This window comes from Vitis vinifera, chromosome 16 (genome assembly GCF_030704535.1).
Source record: "Vitis vinifera cultivar Pinot Noir 40024 chromosome 16, ASM3070453v1".
Lineage (NCBI taxonomy): Eukaryota > Viridiplantae > Streptophyta > Magnoliopsida > Vitales > Vitaceae > Vitis > Vitis vinifera.
In genome coordinates, this window is record NC_081820.1 from 5141253 (window position 1) to 5156375 (window position 15123).

The following is a 15123-nucleotide window of genomic DNA, read 5'->3' on the forward strand; positions in this document are numbered from 1 at the left end:
AAAGATAATAACAATGTTGAAAAATATAATTTTTGCTTGGAATGATCGTTGAAACTTGTAATCACTGATGGTAATAATCATAATTTGTCAAATGGTCCAATCAAATTTAATTTATTGCTCAAGACACCAATTCCTTAGAATTCCATTAAAAAATCATGTAATTCATGTAATTAGCACAATTTGTAATTTTTGGAAAATAAAACTATTTTCTGGATATGTTTACAGGCATATTTTTGCGAAACAAAATAAAAATAAATTATGAATTATCAACCAGATATTATATATTAAAAAAATAGTTGTGTATGAAATATAAAATCTTAGAAATTTAGAAATTCATAAATTTCATAACTATCTTTAAAAATCATTCTACTAAAACATTTAGGTGTATGTAAAGGACAAATAAAATTTATTGTTGGTATATTAAACATACTAATAATTAATTATATGATGAGATATTACATTATATTATATTATATAATACCCTTAATGAATTTATATCTTTAAGGACGTCATTGTATTTTGACATTATCATGAAATAACATGAAAATAGTTATCTATAATTAATAAATTATTATTTATCATCTCTTCCTTAATAATCTTAATAAATTTATCATTTATATTATTTCTAATAACACCAAAATATCATGAATGAGCATTTATTATATGCTTGCATTCATGAATTTAGATTTATTTAGATTTATTATATATTTATTAATTGAGATAAATGGAAGATAGTACTAAAAAGTACAACACATTATATCCGAACAGTAATAGTCCCACGTATGATGATACAAAGTGTAAAGGGTTATATATTATTTTAGTTTAAAGTATTTAGAAATGGTTTGAAGGCTTATCTCTAATTACTTTTCTTAATAATAAAATAAAATCTTTGTAATCACTAATTACTAAGTATATTTTGAAGTGTTATTTATTCTAACTCACTCCACCTATATGACATACTGCTTAATTTCTCAAGTAATTAAAAATGATATAATTTAAAAAATATAATATAAGTCATTACTAATTATAAAATGATATAATATATAGAATATAATACTAATTGTTATTAATTATAAAAATCAAGAATTCAAATTAATTTTTAAACAGCAGGAAAATAATATATTTAAGGCACTACCCAACTAAGCTAAATCAACATACAGGAAAGGGATAAAAAGATGAAAAATCTTATGATGAAAATCTCCTTTTATAACCATCTAGGAGTATCCCCAAATCCAAAAGGTACAGAGTAAAAACATCACAATGAACTAATATCCATGGGGAAAATTAGGGCCCCATAAACAGAGTGTGTAGAGCTTAAGAGAATACAATACAGATCAGTGGACTAATCAGGCAATCTTCGCCTTTCTCCATCCCAGTTTTTGATTCCCCAAATAAGATCTTCTGTTTAGCTTGTTTTAGGATCCGAATCCTGGTTTTTGTTGCACTGTTCGATAATTTTATTACAATTGTTCATGGCGCGTGCATCGAGGAGACCGTGATTCCACAGTTTGATCATGAATAATCTCCAACACCTGCCAACCCATAACCATAAGCATGTCAGATTTATATATATGACCATGAAAAGTACAGCAGTCTCTTCTACAAACTAACCTAGCAGACAATCAATTTTCACCAGAAAGCAACGCAAACCTAGCAGCCTTGCAGCATTATATATGCATGTACCCAAAATAGATCATCAAACTATATGTACAATCATGGTTGAGCTGTGTTACTTCTATTTGGGTTCAAGTATCAGTGCTGGTGTGTTCTTAGGGCATGAGGGCATGGCTAAATAATTAAATTTCTCTTCTCTCATTCTATCTGTTGGGGAAAACTGAAGCTAGTTTAGCTAATTGTCCAATATGAATCCAAGGTTGCTTAGATTGAAATGGGAGACTTGTTCTTATTTTCCACTGGTACACCTATGTATCTTACCAACAGGCATATTGAACACATCCCATAGCCAACAGCTCATGGTTTTTTCTGACCACGCTTAGACGTGTCCAAATGACATAGATTGTTGACAGCCCAAAGACTGACAAAAACTTAGGAGCTTGGCTTGATGATCCTAGAGATTATAGAGGAGTTTGCCCTTAGAATTAAGAGCTGAATTGATGAGTTGCATTCTACTTCCAGTGTGAATCATGGGAACATCTGAACATCTCAAATAAAATGAAAGGAAAAAAAAAATGCTGCAAGGCTGAAAGCAGCTATCACAAATAGACTAAAGTTCTGAGTTTGACCAACTCCCATGAAAAGTATGTGTTATGGTTGATGAAATAGTACAACATTATTTTTTTGTCCCCCAAAATAACTGGGGCAATTTTAACATGAATTAGCTTGATGGAACAACTGATTTAAGATTTTTGAGAAACTTCATAAGAATTAGACTAGGGCTGCATACCACCATCTTTATCATTGCCTTTATCTAGGCCTATGGATGGGATGCATCCAAGGGAGTACGTCCCAGTAAATACATCCAACAGTAAAATTTATGGGAAAGTCCTAAATATCTGTAGTTGCAGGTATGAAGGATAACAATGTTGAAAAGAAACATCAAACAACACTTACACATGATTACAAAGGCATCATTTGCTAGGAAGCATTTTTTAGCTCAACATTGTAGACATAAGGCATTAAAGAGAACGTATATATGGACTGTTTCTATATAAAGAAGTTGTTGGCTGTAGGGTGTTTGTGTGTGAATTAATGCGTTTATACTTGTGAAGAAGGACAGTGTTTAGGAGAAGCAGGGAAAGGTAAGGTGCAGAAGTCACATATAAAGGATAGAACCCACATCACAAGTCAAAACAAATAAGAATGAAAAGAATTACCAACTCAGCGCTGGGGCCTGGGCAAGATCATGTCCATGCAATCTTGAAAATGCCTCACATGCCCAAGGAATGTGCCCATCTGCTAACACCCTGCCATCACAAGAAGTAAAATATATTGGAGAAAAACTTTCAAGGGAAAATTGTTCAAAAAAATACATAATAATAATTTGCTCAATGTCACATATAGGCATCATCCAAATCATGCCTTATGTAAGTGAAATGAAGAAACCAGCAGAAAAAGACCGATCAAATCCGAACTTGTTGAAGTCTCATACAATGTGTGCATGTGCATACTCACACCTCATTTATTGGATAAACAAGTGAACTAGAGAGATATTAACCCATCAAATCTGAACTTGTAGCCACAAATAATGTGTGTGCATCTGTTCAATTCCAACAATTATGATACCATCGTAGAGCTTTTCCCCTCTTAATGAGTCCAAAAAGGCACGAACATGGCGATTTTTACAGTATTAAGCCACCAGTTTTCTTAAAAGCTTAAATTATTAGGATATGGACCCACAATGTATACTAGACTAACACCCTCTGTCTTATGTGGCTCTTATCCACACATGGGGAGACAAATCAGAAGCAATCACACAACGCAATAAAGAATAAGAGACTTAAACTCAACACCTATAGTTAATTATAGCTCTAATACCATGTCAAGCTAGCAACTTTCCAACGTATATAGGCTCACATGAAGATGAAATCAACCCCACAAGGCACACAATTACAGTGCTCAAAACAATTGTATGATAGACTCCCCCCCAAAAAAAAAAAAAAACACAATTAAAGGAGGAGTTTGCACATTACCGTTGCTTCCTTACAAAAGAGTTCCATAGATGCATTAGTTGCTTCTCATCTTTAGTCACATCCACAAAATCATCAAGCATCTGTAACATAGGAGAGTGTTAATTTTCATAATCATAATAATTTGTTGACTAGGAACAAAAACAGAACATCCAACAGGGGCCCAAAAAGGCCCTGCTGTGCCAATTTGTTAATTCAATTAAAGGCACTTGACCAATAATTTTCACATTCAAAATAAATAAATAAACCAATACGCATGAAAAGTTTGGATTGGGCTTGGGTTGCATCTATAGAAAATGATGAGAAGCAAGTTTAGTTACATAATGTATTGACCCAAGAAAGTTCACTCATTTTTGAACCATCCATATTCATTCCACTGAAAAAAAATTTACAGAATCGGTAGCATGAATGGATACAAGAAGGTTTCTTTCCTTCTCCTAACATAAGTCCCATATGAAAAAGAAAAACAACATAAAGATCTGTATTCATCATATATACCCTTCGGTCTTCAAAATCTGCAACATCATCATCAACTTCATCTTCACTATCCCGATCAGATAATACTTGTTCCATGCCCATCGGCTTCAAGCACAAGAAAAATACAAGCACATTAATTTTTCATGCACGGGAGTCTCTGAAAATCATTGCAGATTAATCAATAAAGGAAAAAGAGAACACAATCTGCCTCATCCAAGACAAGATGCTAAGTTTAAGCACTTAGTCAAACCAAACCACTTTCAAACCTGTCATTTGAAATTTTTGCCACAAGAGATTTCTCTTTTTCTTGGTTATCTCAATCAGTTTGCAGAACATGGGTCTCATGGTTTTAAAGTTAATGACACTTGAAATTTTCTTGTAGATTTCCCATCAGAAATTATATTTCACACATGTTCCAGAAAACCATAAGCATAGGTGGTCATCTTCATCTTTAATCTGGGAAACCTTCACATAAACAAAATTTCCTTCAAGCTCTTAGTAACACCAAATTTAATGAAATTATCAAAAGTTTCCTCTCAATAGACCTCTATTCTGATAGATTATGTGTACAATCAGAAGTCCAAAGAAAAATAAATCAATATCTTCCATTTTCCAGAGCATTTAAAGCCCATAGCATTTCCAGGCAGCAGACTTCACCACAAACAATATTTAAAAGTTTCAGACAAGCCATTTAACAAAATCCTCTGCTGATGTTATACAAAATGTTACAAAAACTATAATGCTCAAGTGACAGACAAACAAGTACAATATTAAAACATTGAGAATCATTTAGTGAAATCCTGCAAATGTTTTTAATAATATTACAAACCTATAATGCTTAACACACAGAAACATGCAAGGCCATCAATTTCTGTGAGACATCAGAATGCCTGATGAGTAAATTTGTCTATTTTCATACTTCGATGACAGAAAATTAATTTACAAATTGTGGAAAAATTTAGAGAAAAGAAGATAGGGCAAATGAGCACAGATAGAATTGATGAATACAATGATACATACTTAAACTAAAAACAAACAGATGAGGAAATAAAATAATTAATAAGAAAAGAATCCATTGTTACCTGAGCTCTATGCGAGTGAAAGAACTGTCGTTTCTGCAGGAGTGCACGGCTGAAAGAGAGAATAAATAGATAAAATCCAATTTATTTCTCTAAGAAACAGAATCATAATTTTTTATTTAAAAGAAATCAAAAGATATACAAGAAAAATCTAGCAAATATGAATACTGCAATCTGCCCTCTGATAAACAAGCAAACCAGAATAGCTAAACTGACTGACAATATATGCCCTTATTATTGCCTGACAACCAACTAACTCAGCACTTGTATCAACATATCAACCATTGACACTAGTTTCATATAAAAATCTAAATCAACCATCAAATTTTATTAAGTAGGAACAGCCATCCTGATGCAAACATAAGGGTTTATTCCTTAGATGGGCATTGATTGGTCTGTAGTGGCTCACAACAGCATCACATTGCTTTAACAATGCAGAAGAGGTACTCCATAATAGGCTGTAACACTCTGTTTGGCTCAGGAACCTAAATCCCAATTCAACACATCCATATACAAGAGGGTGGGGAATCTAAATCTAGCTCCTTCCAGAGGCAGGATGTTTTAATAAGTTGACAATATGGGTCAAGAGCCTCAATCCATCCACAGGACAACAGAGTGTTTAGACCCTCCCAATATCACCTCAAAATGGCTCTTGCATCAACCCAGATCTTCAGAGAGCCATTACATGGGTAAGCAGTGACTGAGGTATAAATTGACAAATTCAATGATACAATTGCCTTTACAATGAATCAAGTCCACTTTAGGCAACAAGTCAGTCCTGGTTGAAAGGAAATGATATAAAAAATTAGAAATCTCAACAATATTCCGCAACTAACAGGTACTTGAGATGGAAGTAAATATTCACAACTTCCATAGTCAACAAATAAAGTAGAAACTCTCTATCTCTGTTTCCCTCTCCCTCTCTCAAAACATACATTCAATACCATAATAGAGATTTACTCTTCCTTTCATCATATGTTTAAGACCAACAAACTTACTTATCAATGGGATCAAAATGAATTTCCAATTCCATATATCAACAAATAAGGTAAAATAATTTGCATTTCTCTTTCTTAGACTTATCAAAGATAACTTGGGATGGAAATGGATCCTAAATTCCATAAATCAACAAACAAAAGTATAATAATTCACATCTCTCTCTCTCTCTCTCTCTCTCTCTCTCTCTCTCTCAATATATATTTAATACACAAAGAGAGTTCCACTCCTTCCATTGTATACTTTAGACCAAAAACACTCACCCATTGTCTCTCCCAAAACAGATATCTAATACCATGACAGAGATTTCCTCTCCCTTGGATTGTATGATTAACACCAAAAACACACATACTCTCTCAAAACATATGTTTAGTACCCGCATTAAAGATTTCCTCTCCCTTCATCATATGTTCAAGACAAAAAAGACTAAGACTTATCAAAGATCATTAGGGATAGAGATGAAGTCTCAAATTCCATATATCAACAAATAATGTAGAATAATTGACACCTTTCTCTCTCTCTCCACATATTTAATACCACAAATAGAAACTCTAACTCTTGATAAAACTATTCTCTCAACATATGTTTAATATTGGATATCCTCTCTCTCACTTTCTCTCTCTCCCTTTCTCTCTCAATCTATATTTAAGGATAGAAAATCTCTCGCTTTCAATATATATTTGCCCAACACATGTAACACTACATATCTCTCTCACACTCAAAATTCACCTAATACGGTAGATGAAATCTCTCTTTTCCTTTCAACATATACTTAGGACCCAAAAGCTTAAACTTGCCCTTGAGGCCAATTCAAGTGGTAAAGGGCTGAGGAACTTTTGTAAGAGGTTCCAGATTTAGTCCAACAGGGACAAAATTTACCTATAAAAAAAGAGCCAAAAGCTTAAACTTATCAAATTTAACTAGGGATCTCTCTCAACAGACATTTAATACCATGGATAGAAACTCTCTCATTCTTGCAACATATACTTAATACACACAAACTGAAATTATCAAACCAAACCTGAGAAGGAAATAAATTCACAAGTTCCATATTCAACAAACAAAGTGGAAACTCTCTATTAATCCTCTCCCTCTCTCAAAACATATATCTAATACTACAACACGGGATTTCCTCTCCTTTTCATCTTCTGTTTAAAACCAAAAAATCTTGGACAGGTTAATACAATGGAAATGAATTCCCAAATTCCATATATTTGCAAATAAAGTAAAATAATTTAAATCTCTCCCTCTCTCTCTCTTTCTTGGACTTATCAACCATAATTTGGGATGAAAATTAATTTCCAAATTCCAGATATCAACAAATAAATAAAATAATTCACATCTCTCTCTCCTCTATTTCTCTCTCTTAAAAAATGTATTTAATACCACAATAGAGATTTCGTCTCCTTTCATTGTATGTTTAAGCCCAATCTCTCTCTCTCTCAAAACATATATCTAACACCCCAATAGAGATTGCCTCCCTCTTTCATCGTATGTTTGAAACCAAAAACTTAGACTTATTAAAGATAACTTGGGATGAAAATGAATTCTCAACTTCCATATATTGACAAAAGAAGTAGAATAATTCACATCTTGCTCCCTCCCTCCCCAACCCCGACCCCCACTCCTCCTTTCTCTCTACAAATATTTAAGACCATGGATAATAACTCCCCTCTCCTCTCTTAACATATATTTAATACCATAAATAGAAACCCTCTTTCTCTCTCTCTCTCTAAACATGTATTTAAGATCAAGAAAATTTATTTCTACAAATAAAGGACAATAATTGATACTCTCTCTCTCTCTCTCTCTTTGAAACTTAATGTTATCATACATAATAATGAATTCCCAAATTCCATATTTCAACAAATAGATTAAAGTAAATAATAAAGACCCAAAAAAAATTGAACTTATCAAACATGACATGAGATGAAAATGGATTCCCAAATTTCATACTCCATCAAAATATTTTTGAAGATTGTAAATTTGGGAAAACTCTATGAAATATAAAAAGATTATTTAAACCCTGAAATCTGTATGAATCCAAAAACATCCAAAAGCATTTAGCTATCTTTGACAAAATATTAAGCAGAAAAATAAAAATGGAGAGAACTTATGTTTTAAAGAGGAAAGCATACTGCATATTTAGATGTATCGACCATAAATTTGGGAGTTTCCATTCTTCTATAGTTGATTCTTAGGCTGGTGTATAAAGTATCTTTTTCTTCGTTTGCCCACAACCATTATATATTAGTGTATATTAGTCAATAGTCCTTCAAATTGCTCTTCATGATATTAGAGACATACATTTCATTAATTAACATTTTTTGGCTTTCATATGGCTCCATGTTCTTCACTAGTTTTCATCGACAATTTTTTCTCTCCTTTTTTTTCCTCCTAGCCTTCATCGTCATATTATCCATGGAAACATAATCAGGTCTCAACATCAGGCCCATCTGATTTTTTGTCACCAAAAATTCAACCTCCATTGCTTATTCTCAATTCACCATATCCAAAGAATTGGGTGCTACCTCCTCTCCCATAGTTTACACAAGATCAACAACTATTGTTGGAAATCCCTTCAGAAATCATAAGAGCCTCCAAGTTCTTTTCAGACTGAACGGTAGTAATTATCTTGGGTGGTCCCAACAAGTCAAAGCTTTTATTTAAGGAAGAGGAAAGTTGAATCACCTTCTTGAGCCTGAACTAAGCAAGGAGGACCCTATGTTTAACTCTTGGGCTGAAGAAGATTCCGTGGTCATGTCTTGGTTGTCAAATGCTATGCAACTAAGGATTAGTAAGACGTAGATATTTCTCACCATTACTCAGACATTTGGGAAGCCCCATCACAAACTTACTCAAAGATAAACATAATAGCACAAATTTATGAAATCAATTGCAAAATGCATGCTATTAAACAAGGAGATTTGTTTGGGACTAAATATTATACCAACTATGAGGGGACAACGGATGGAATTTTACCATTATCAAAATATCAAGATAGAATGTAATAAGGATGCAAAAAACTTTCCAAAGTTAGTGGAAAGGGAGATATCATTTGAGTTTCTTGCTGGTAGTTGGATCATACATGAGTCCAAGTCCTAGGAAGGAGTTGTTACCCTCCACTGAGAGAGGCATTCACAATTATAACAGGAGAGGAGACTCATAGAGTGATGATGATGCTGGAAATCAACATGCATGATGGATCGGCACTGGTTGCTTCAAAATCATAATAATGAAGGGACTGCTGCAACACAAAGAAATTTGAGGGCAAAAATCAAGAGAGAAAGATGGTCATGGTGTAACTATTGCAACGGGCCAAGAAACTTGAGAGAATTATTGAAAGCTTCATAGAAAACCTTCATTCTTGGGAAAGGGAGATGGAGGAAAAGGAGTAGATCTAGGGTACAAAAACGCAATGCTAATATGGAGGAAAAGTTTCAAGTAGTTGCTATCATAAATGGGGACAGAGGTAAACAAGGAGAAATAGACAAACTCAAAAAGCTCCTTGCAAAGCTTGAGAAACCAAGAGGATTGTATATGTTGGCTCATGCAGGTAAGTACTTCCTAGCTCTAAGTCCCTACAAAAGCTATTTTTCGAGTTCACAGATTCAGAAGCCATAGATCATATGACAAATTACTCCAACCTTTTCACCACTATAGTCCCTGTCATGGTATTAAAAAAAAATAAAGATTGCTGATGGATCCTTGGTTATATTTTCAGGTAAATAAACTGTCTCTTTGACAACTTCCTTGTCTTTAAAATCAGTTTTGCATGTCCCTAAACTTTCTGGTAATTGTTGTCCAATCACCATATTACTAAGGACCTAAATTGTTCCATGACATTCACTCCATCTCACTGTGTGTTTCAGGAGCTAGGCACAGAGAAGATAATCATGCCAAAAAGGAAGATTCTTAAAGTTGAAAGTGGCAATGATGATTGTGTTCCCTCTTTCCCACCTTTAATAGAAATTTGTATCCAATAAACACCAAGTTAGGTTGTTTCATTTTCATCTTGACATCCATCTTTTGTTTTGTTAAAAGAGTGTTTTTGTTGTTTGAAAACCTTGATGTTCAAAGTTTTTCTTTTGTGAAGTTTATGAATTTTTCCAAACATCAATCTAGTATCATTTCCTACAGGTAATAGAAAAGGTTCAACTCTGTTCAGTTTAATCTGTACAGATATTTGGAGGCCTTCTTGGGTCCATAATATTTCAGGAGAAAAGTGGTTTGTTTCTTTCATTGATGATTGTCACATGGGTGTATCTTATGAAGATAAGATCAGATGTTAACACTATTTTATCATATTTCATAAGATGTTGTGTGTACTTAATTTGATTCTAAGATTCAAATGGTGAGACTTAATAATAAGAGAATATTTCAACCAACATCTTTCACCTTATTTCCAAAAGGAGGTCACCAATCTTATACAAATATATCACAACAAAATAAGGGTGTTGAACAAAAAATTAGATACTTATCGGAGATTGCTAGAGCCCCACATTTCAGATGAATATGATAAAATCATAATGGGGAAAAGTTTTTTTTTTGCTATTTATCTCATCAACAGATTAAAATCTAAGTTTTTTAACTAAAAAACTCAAACGAGTTTCCTCACCCAACTTTATCTCCATGTTGATGGGTTTAGTCGTATTCCTCCTTAAGTTTTGGATGTGTTGTTTGCATTCATATTCCTGCCAATCAAATAACTAAATTTGATCTTCAGGCTCTTAAAAGGGATGTTAATTAGTGATTATCCTAACAAAAAGGGGTACAGGTGCTATCACCCACCTCCTAGGAAATTCTTTGCATCCATAGACTTGATTCTACTTGAAAATCAACATTATTTCTCTCAACTTTATCTTCAAAAAGAGCCTGTTGCAAAGATAAGGAGTTTTTCCTTAATCTTTCAACATCACAAGAAATTTATCTTGAGCATAAGAACTTGTAACCCCGATTAAAATCCTTACAACATCTTAAACAATCATACAGTTCATGCCCGAGGCCACACCCAAATCCCCAACTAAAATGAATCTAAGTCCAGAGTTATGGAACCTTACCAAATACCCTGCAAGGAAGAAAAGGGTCAGATCATATGCTACCACTCAGAGTCTATTCAAGGAGGAAGCATCCAGCCTAAGAAACTGCCATTAACTCCATGACAAGTACTCAAATCTAAACTAATTCAAGCTTTAATTATCTTGATGATCTAGATTTACTTAATGGAATTAGAAATGGAAAGACAGCACCAAACACCTTGTGTCCAATTTTGTTTCTCTAGATAGATTGTTATTCTGAGCCTTTGTTACTAAATTAAACTACATTGAGATATCTAAAAAGGTTTAGAAGGCACTTAGGGATGAGATTTGGAGGAAGGCAATGATGGACAAAATGAGTGCACTAGGAAAAAAAAAGGCATGAAAGGTAGTTAATTTTCCTATTGGAAAGAAACTTGGTGGATGTAAGTGGGTATTATGGTGAAGCATAGAGTACATGTGACACTTGAGCAGTACAAGGTTAGGCTACACAAACTTAAAGGACAAACCATCAGGGAACTTTTCCTTCAGTGGCAAAAATGAATAACATTTCTCTCTTGTTATCCTTGGCTACTGACGTTGATCAACCCTTGAAACAATTTGATGTAAAGAATGTCTTTCTACATGGACACTTGGAGAAGGAGGTTCACATGGAGATGCTACCTGGACTAAGCAAAGATTCCACTAGAAATAAAGTTTGCAGACTTAAGAAAGCACCATGGTTTGGAAGATTCACCAAAGTATGGTACACATATGACTTTGTTGAGTCAAGGGGATCACACATTGTTGATTAAGTACTCAAGTTCAAGAAAGGTGACAACTCTCATTGTATATGCTGATGATATTATTATGACTAGAAATGACTTGGAAAAAATAGGAAATTGAAGGAGCATCTTGCAAGGGAATTCAAAATTAAAGAATTGGGAAGGCTTACATATCGTTTGGGAATTGAAGTTGCAGAGTCAAGAGAGAGAATTGTCATTTTCCAGGATTATATAATCTAAAACTTCTCAAAAGAAAGAGGGATACTAGGCTACAAACTGATAGAAACTCTAATTGAACCAAATCATGGATTGAATGAGGGTAAGGAGGATGGACTAGTGGATCGCAGTAGGTATTACCACATGGGAGGGAAGTTAATCTCTATATCACAAACCAGACCAGATATAGCCCATGTCTTGAGTATGAAAAGTCATTTTATGCACTCACCCAAGGAGATACACATGAAAGCAGTCCTTAGCGTGTTTTAGTATCTAAAACAACACTTGGAAGAGGTATTCTCCTTCAGAAATTTGCAAAAATAGACCTTAAAGCCTATAAAGGTGCTGGTTGGGCAGGTTTAGTCATGCATTAGAGGTAAACATTAGGGAGCACTTTCTTTGAAGGAAATTGGTTAATTAGAGGAGTAAGAAGCAATAAGGGGTGACTAGATGAAGCCTGGAAGCAAAGATTAGAGCCATGGCACATAGGATACATGAACTCCCCTGGAAAAAGATCATCCTTATTGATCTTAAAATCAATTGAGAAGGACCAATGAACTTTATTGTGATAATAAATCAGTAATAAATATTACCCACAATACAGTCCAACATGTTCACATGAAGCATGTGGAAGTGAATGGGATAGTGGGCTCATTTGCGGTCCCTATATTTCTGTAAGTAGTCAACTAGCTAATATACTGACTAAGGACTTTGCAATTCATTCAGTTCAAACTATTGCAAGAAAGCTAGGAATGAAGAACATCTACTCACCATTTTGAGGGGGAGTGTTGAAGGGAGAAGTAAATTGTGTAGCCAAACCTATAGGTTGTAAATTGGGAACTTTCCTTTCTTGTATAGTTGACCCACAACCTCCTATGATCAACTGATTCTTAGGCTAGTGTACAGAAGTTTCCTTTGTCTATTTTTCCTGTAATCTCTACATGTTAGTTAGAGAAACCTTTATTCCTCATCTAGTAATAATTCTTCACTATGATAGACCAATCTATACCCATAGACAGAAGCAAAGGAAAGGCTTTAGAGAATGGGTCATACATTCACTATCTGCCACCTGTATCTTCTGATTTTTTTTAATAAGAAATGATACTTGTATTATGTTAGGCAAAAACAACATTTGAAAGAATGAAGGAGAACAAACCATCAAAAAAGGAAGACAAAAAACTCTTCTTCTTTTTTAATTTATTAAAAAAAAAGGACAACTAGTTTTACACTTTATAATATCTTGCATATGCATGCAGATTATTTATGTGTATCACAAGAAGGGATTAACTTAAATAGAAGGTACTTAGCATGGTTTTTACAACACTTGTACCCACTTAAAGCTCAATATCTATAATATTAGAAATATATAAATATATATAGAGAAAAAGGAATCATCGAAAATACCATGTGTAGTCATCTATATTCAAATAAAATAAATGAAATTTTGTGTTACTTAAGAACTATAATTCCAATTGTTTAAGGCTTTCAGTAGATCAAAGAATTATCAACTTAGGTGACCAAATTTGTTGCACTGGGAAAAGAGAGCAGAGATGTGCAAACTAATAACAATTAATTCTAGGAAAGCATCAAAATTATGAAAATCTAGAACGATGAGATGATTCTAAACCATTAGGTTTGCACTTTCCATGAGAATGTTGTAATTACTTAAGAAAGTGACTGGGGTTCCAACCCCCAGATGACAACCATATACACTTATTGGCTTGTAGTTTGGACAGTTCAGTCTTGCATTGGCTTCCAGCAACAATTTACAACCTAATGCAGATGGTAGACAGCCTGACAGTGATTGGACAACACTTCAACCCTGCTGAACTAACTGTAACAGAATGTTAGCACATATGTGCATGAGCACATGCGCAGGTGTGTGAAATCGTGATATCTTTTTATGGAAAATACATTAAGGTCTTTCAGAATAAAATGCAGACATATAAAAGAAAATCACACAATGGCATACATACCTTCTAGGGTCAGAGCGTTCGATTGACAACTTTCTTGTCTTTGCAAACTGTAGCAAGGCAGGTGGTGCAAGATTGCTTGCAGGGCCTGATTGAACACATTCTGGATCTGCATTTGATTGAACTGTTGCACTTGAAACCCCTGGAACATTATGACTTGACAAAACTCGTTCCACACACAGCGCAGCACCTGGGACAGCCTGTGAATCATTCCCACTTAAAATACGAGCCCTTTCACCTTTACTGGAATGAGCATCTGAAACAAGAATTTAGTTCATCATTATTTCATAAAAGGAGCATGAAGGCTGATGACTAATAATTTCTGCTCAAAACTACTTATCAAATCAGTGTTACATAAATCTACAGGAAACCAACGGTAATATTCAACCCCTGAGACTTTTTGGAAAAGATGCAAGGAGTAGGCTCCATCTGTTTGAAATGCATTCACCAGAATGGCACGAGAATGAATTACTATTTGCAACCCCCAAAGCAAGTCCTTAAAAAGGAAGTATAAGTACTAACACAATCCTAACATCCATAGTTGTCTATCAGCAGGATGCTTAGCATAGAACTAAAAAAAACCCTTTCAAATATCTGCCAAGCAGCTAATCCAACCTGCCCATTACCTTGATTAAAGCAAGTGCTGATTGCCAGTTAGGAAATAACAAAAGAGAGAAGGTTTTTAGCAAGTGGCCTTTAAGAGCAAACTCCAACCATTGGACACCTTGAACGTCCTTGTATTCCATTATACAAAGTAGACATAAGGCACCCCCTCTCCATCCTTTTTTGTGCTTCTTTCCCATGAAGTTACCATGCCAGCCATGCAAAAGCTTTTACTGTTTTTTGAAGCTCCAACAAACTCCAAAAAGAGAGAATAATAAAGCCCATAAACTTCTAGCCTGATCTCAATGAAAGTGGACACCAATGATTCCTCC

General features: G+C 34.2%; 1 protein-coding gene across 3 annotated transcripts in view; it reads right to left on the bottom strand.

Annotated features, from left to right (window-relative positions):
* Window positions 1–1185: 1185 nt before the first annotated feature.
* Window positions 1186–15123, bottom strand: part of LOC100252876 (polycomb group protein EMBRYONIC FLOWER 2) — a 67770-nt gene continuing 53832 nt past the window's right edge. For all 3 annotated transcript variants that reach the window (XM_010663942.3, XM_010663945.3, XM_010663944.3), the window contains 6 exons: window positions 14192–14444; window positions 5207–5255; window positions 4146–4229; window positions 3651–3730; window positions 2835–2924; window positions 1186–1532 (listed from right to left, as the gene is read on the bottom strand). In XM_010663942.3, coding sequence (XP_010662244.1) covers window positions 1406–1532; window positions 2835–2924; window positions 3651–3730; window positions 4146–4229; window positions 5207–5255; window positions 14192–14444 — 683 coding nt within the window. In that variant the 3' untranslated portion in view covers window positions 1186–1405. The remainder of the gene's footprint in view (window positions 1533–2834; window positions 2925–3650; window positions 3731–4145; window positions 4230–5206; window positions 5256–14191; window positions 14445–15123) is intronic.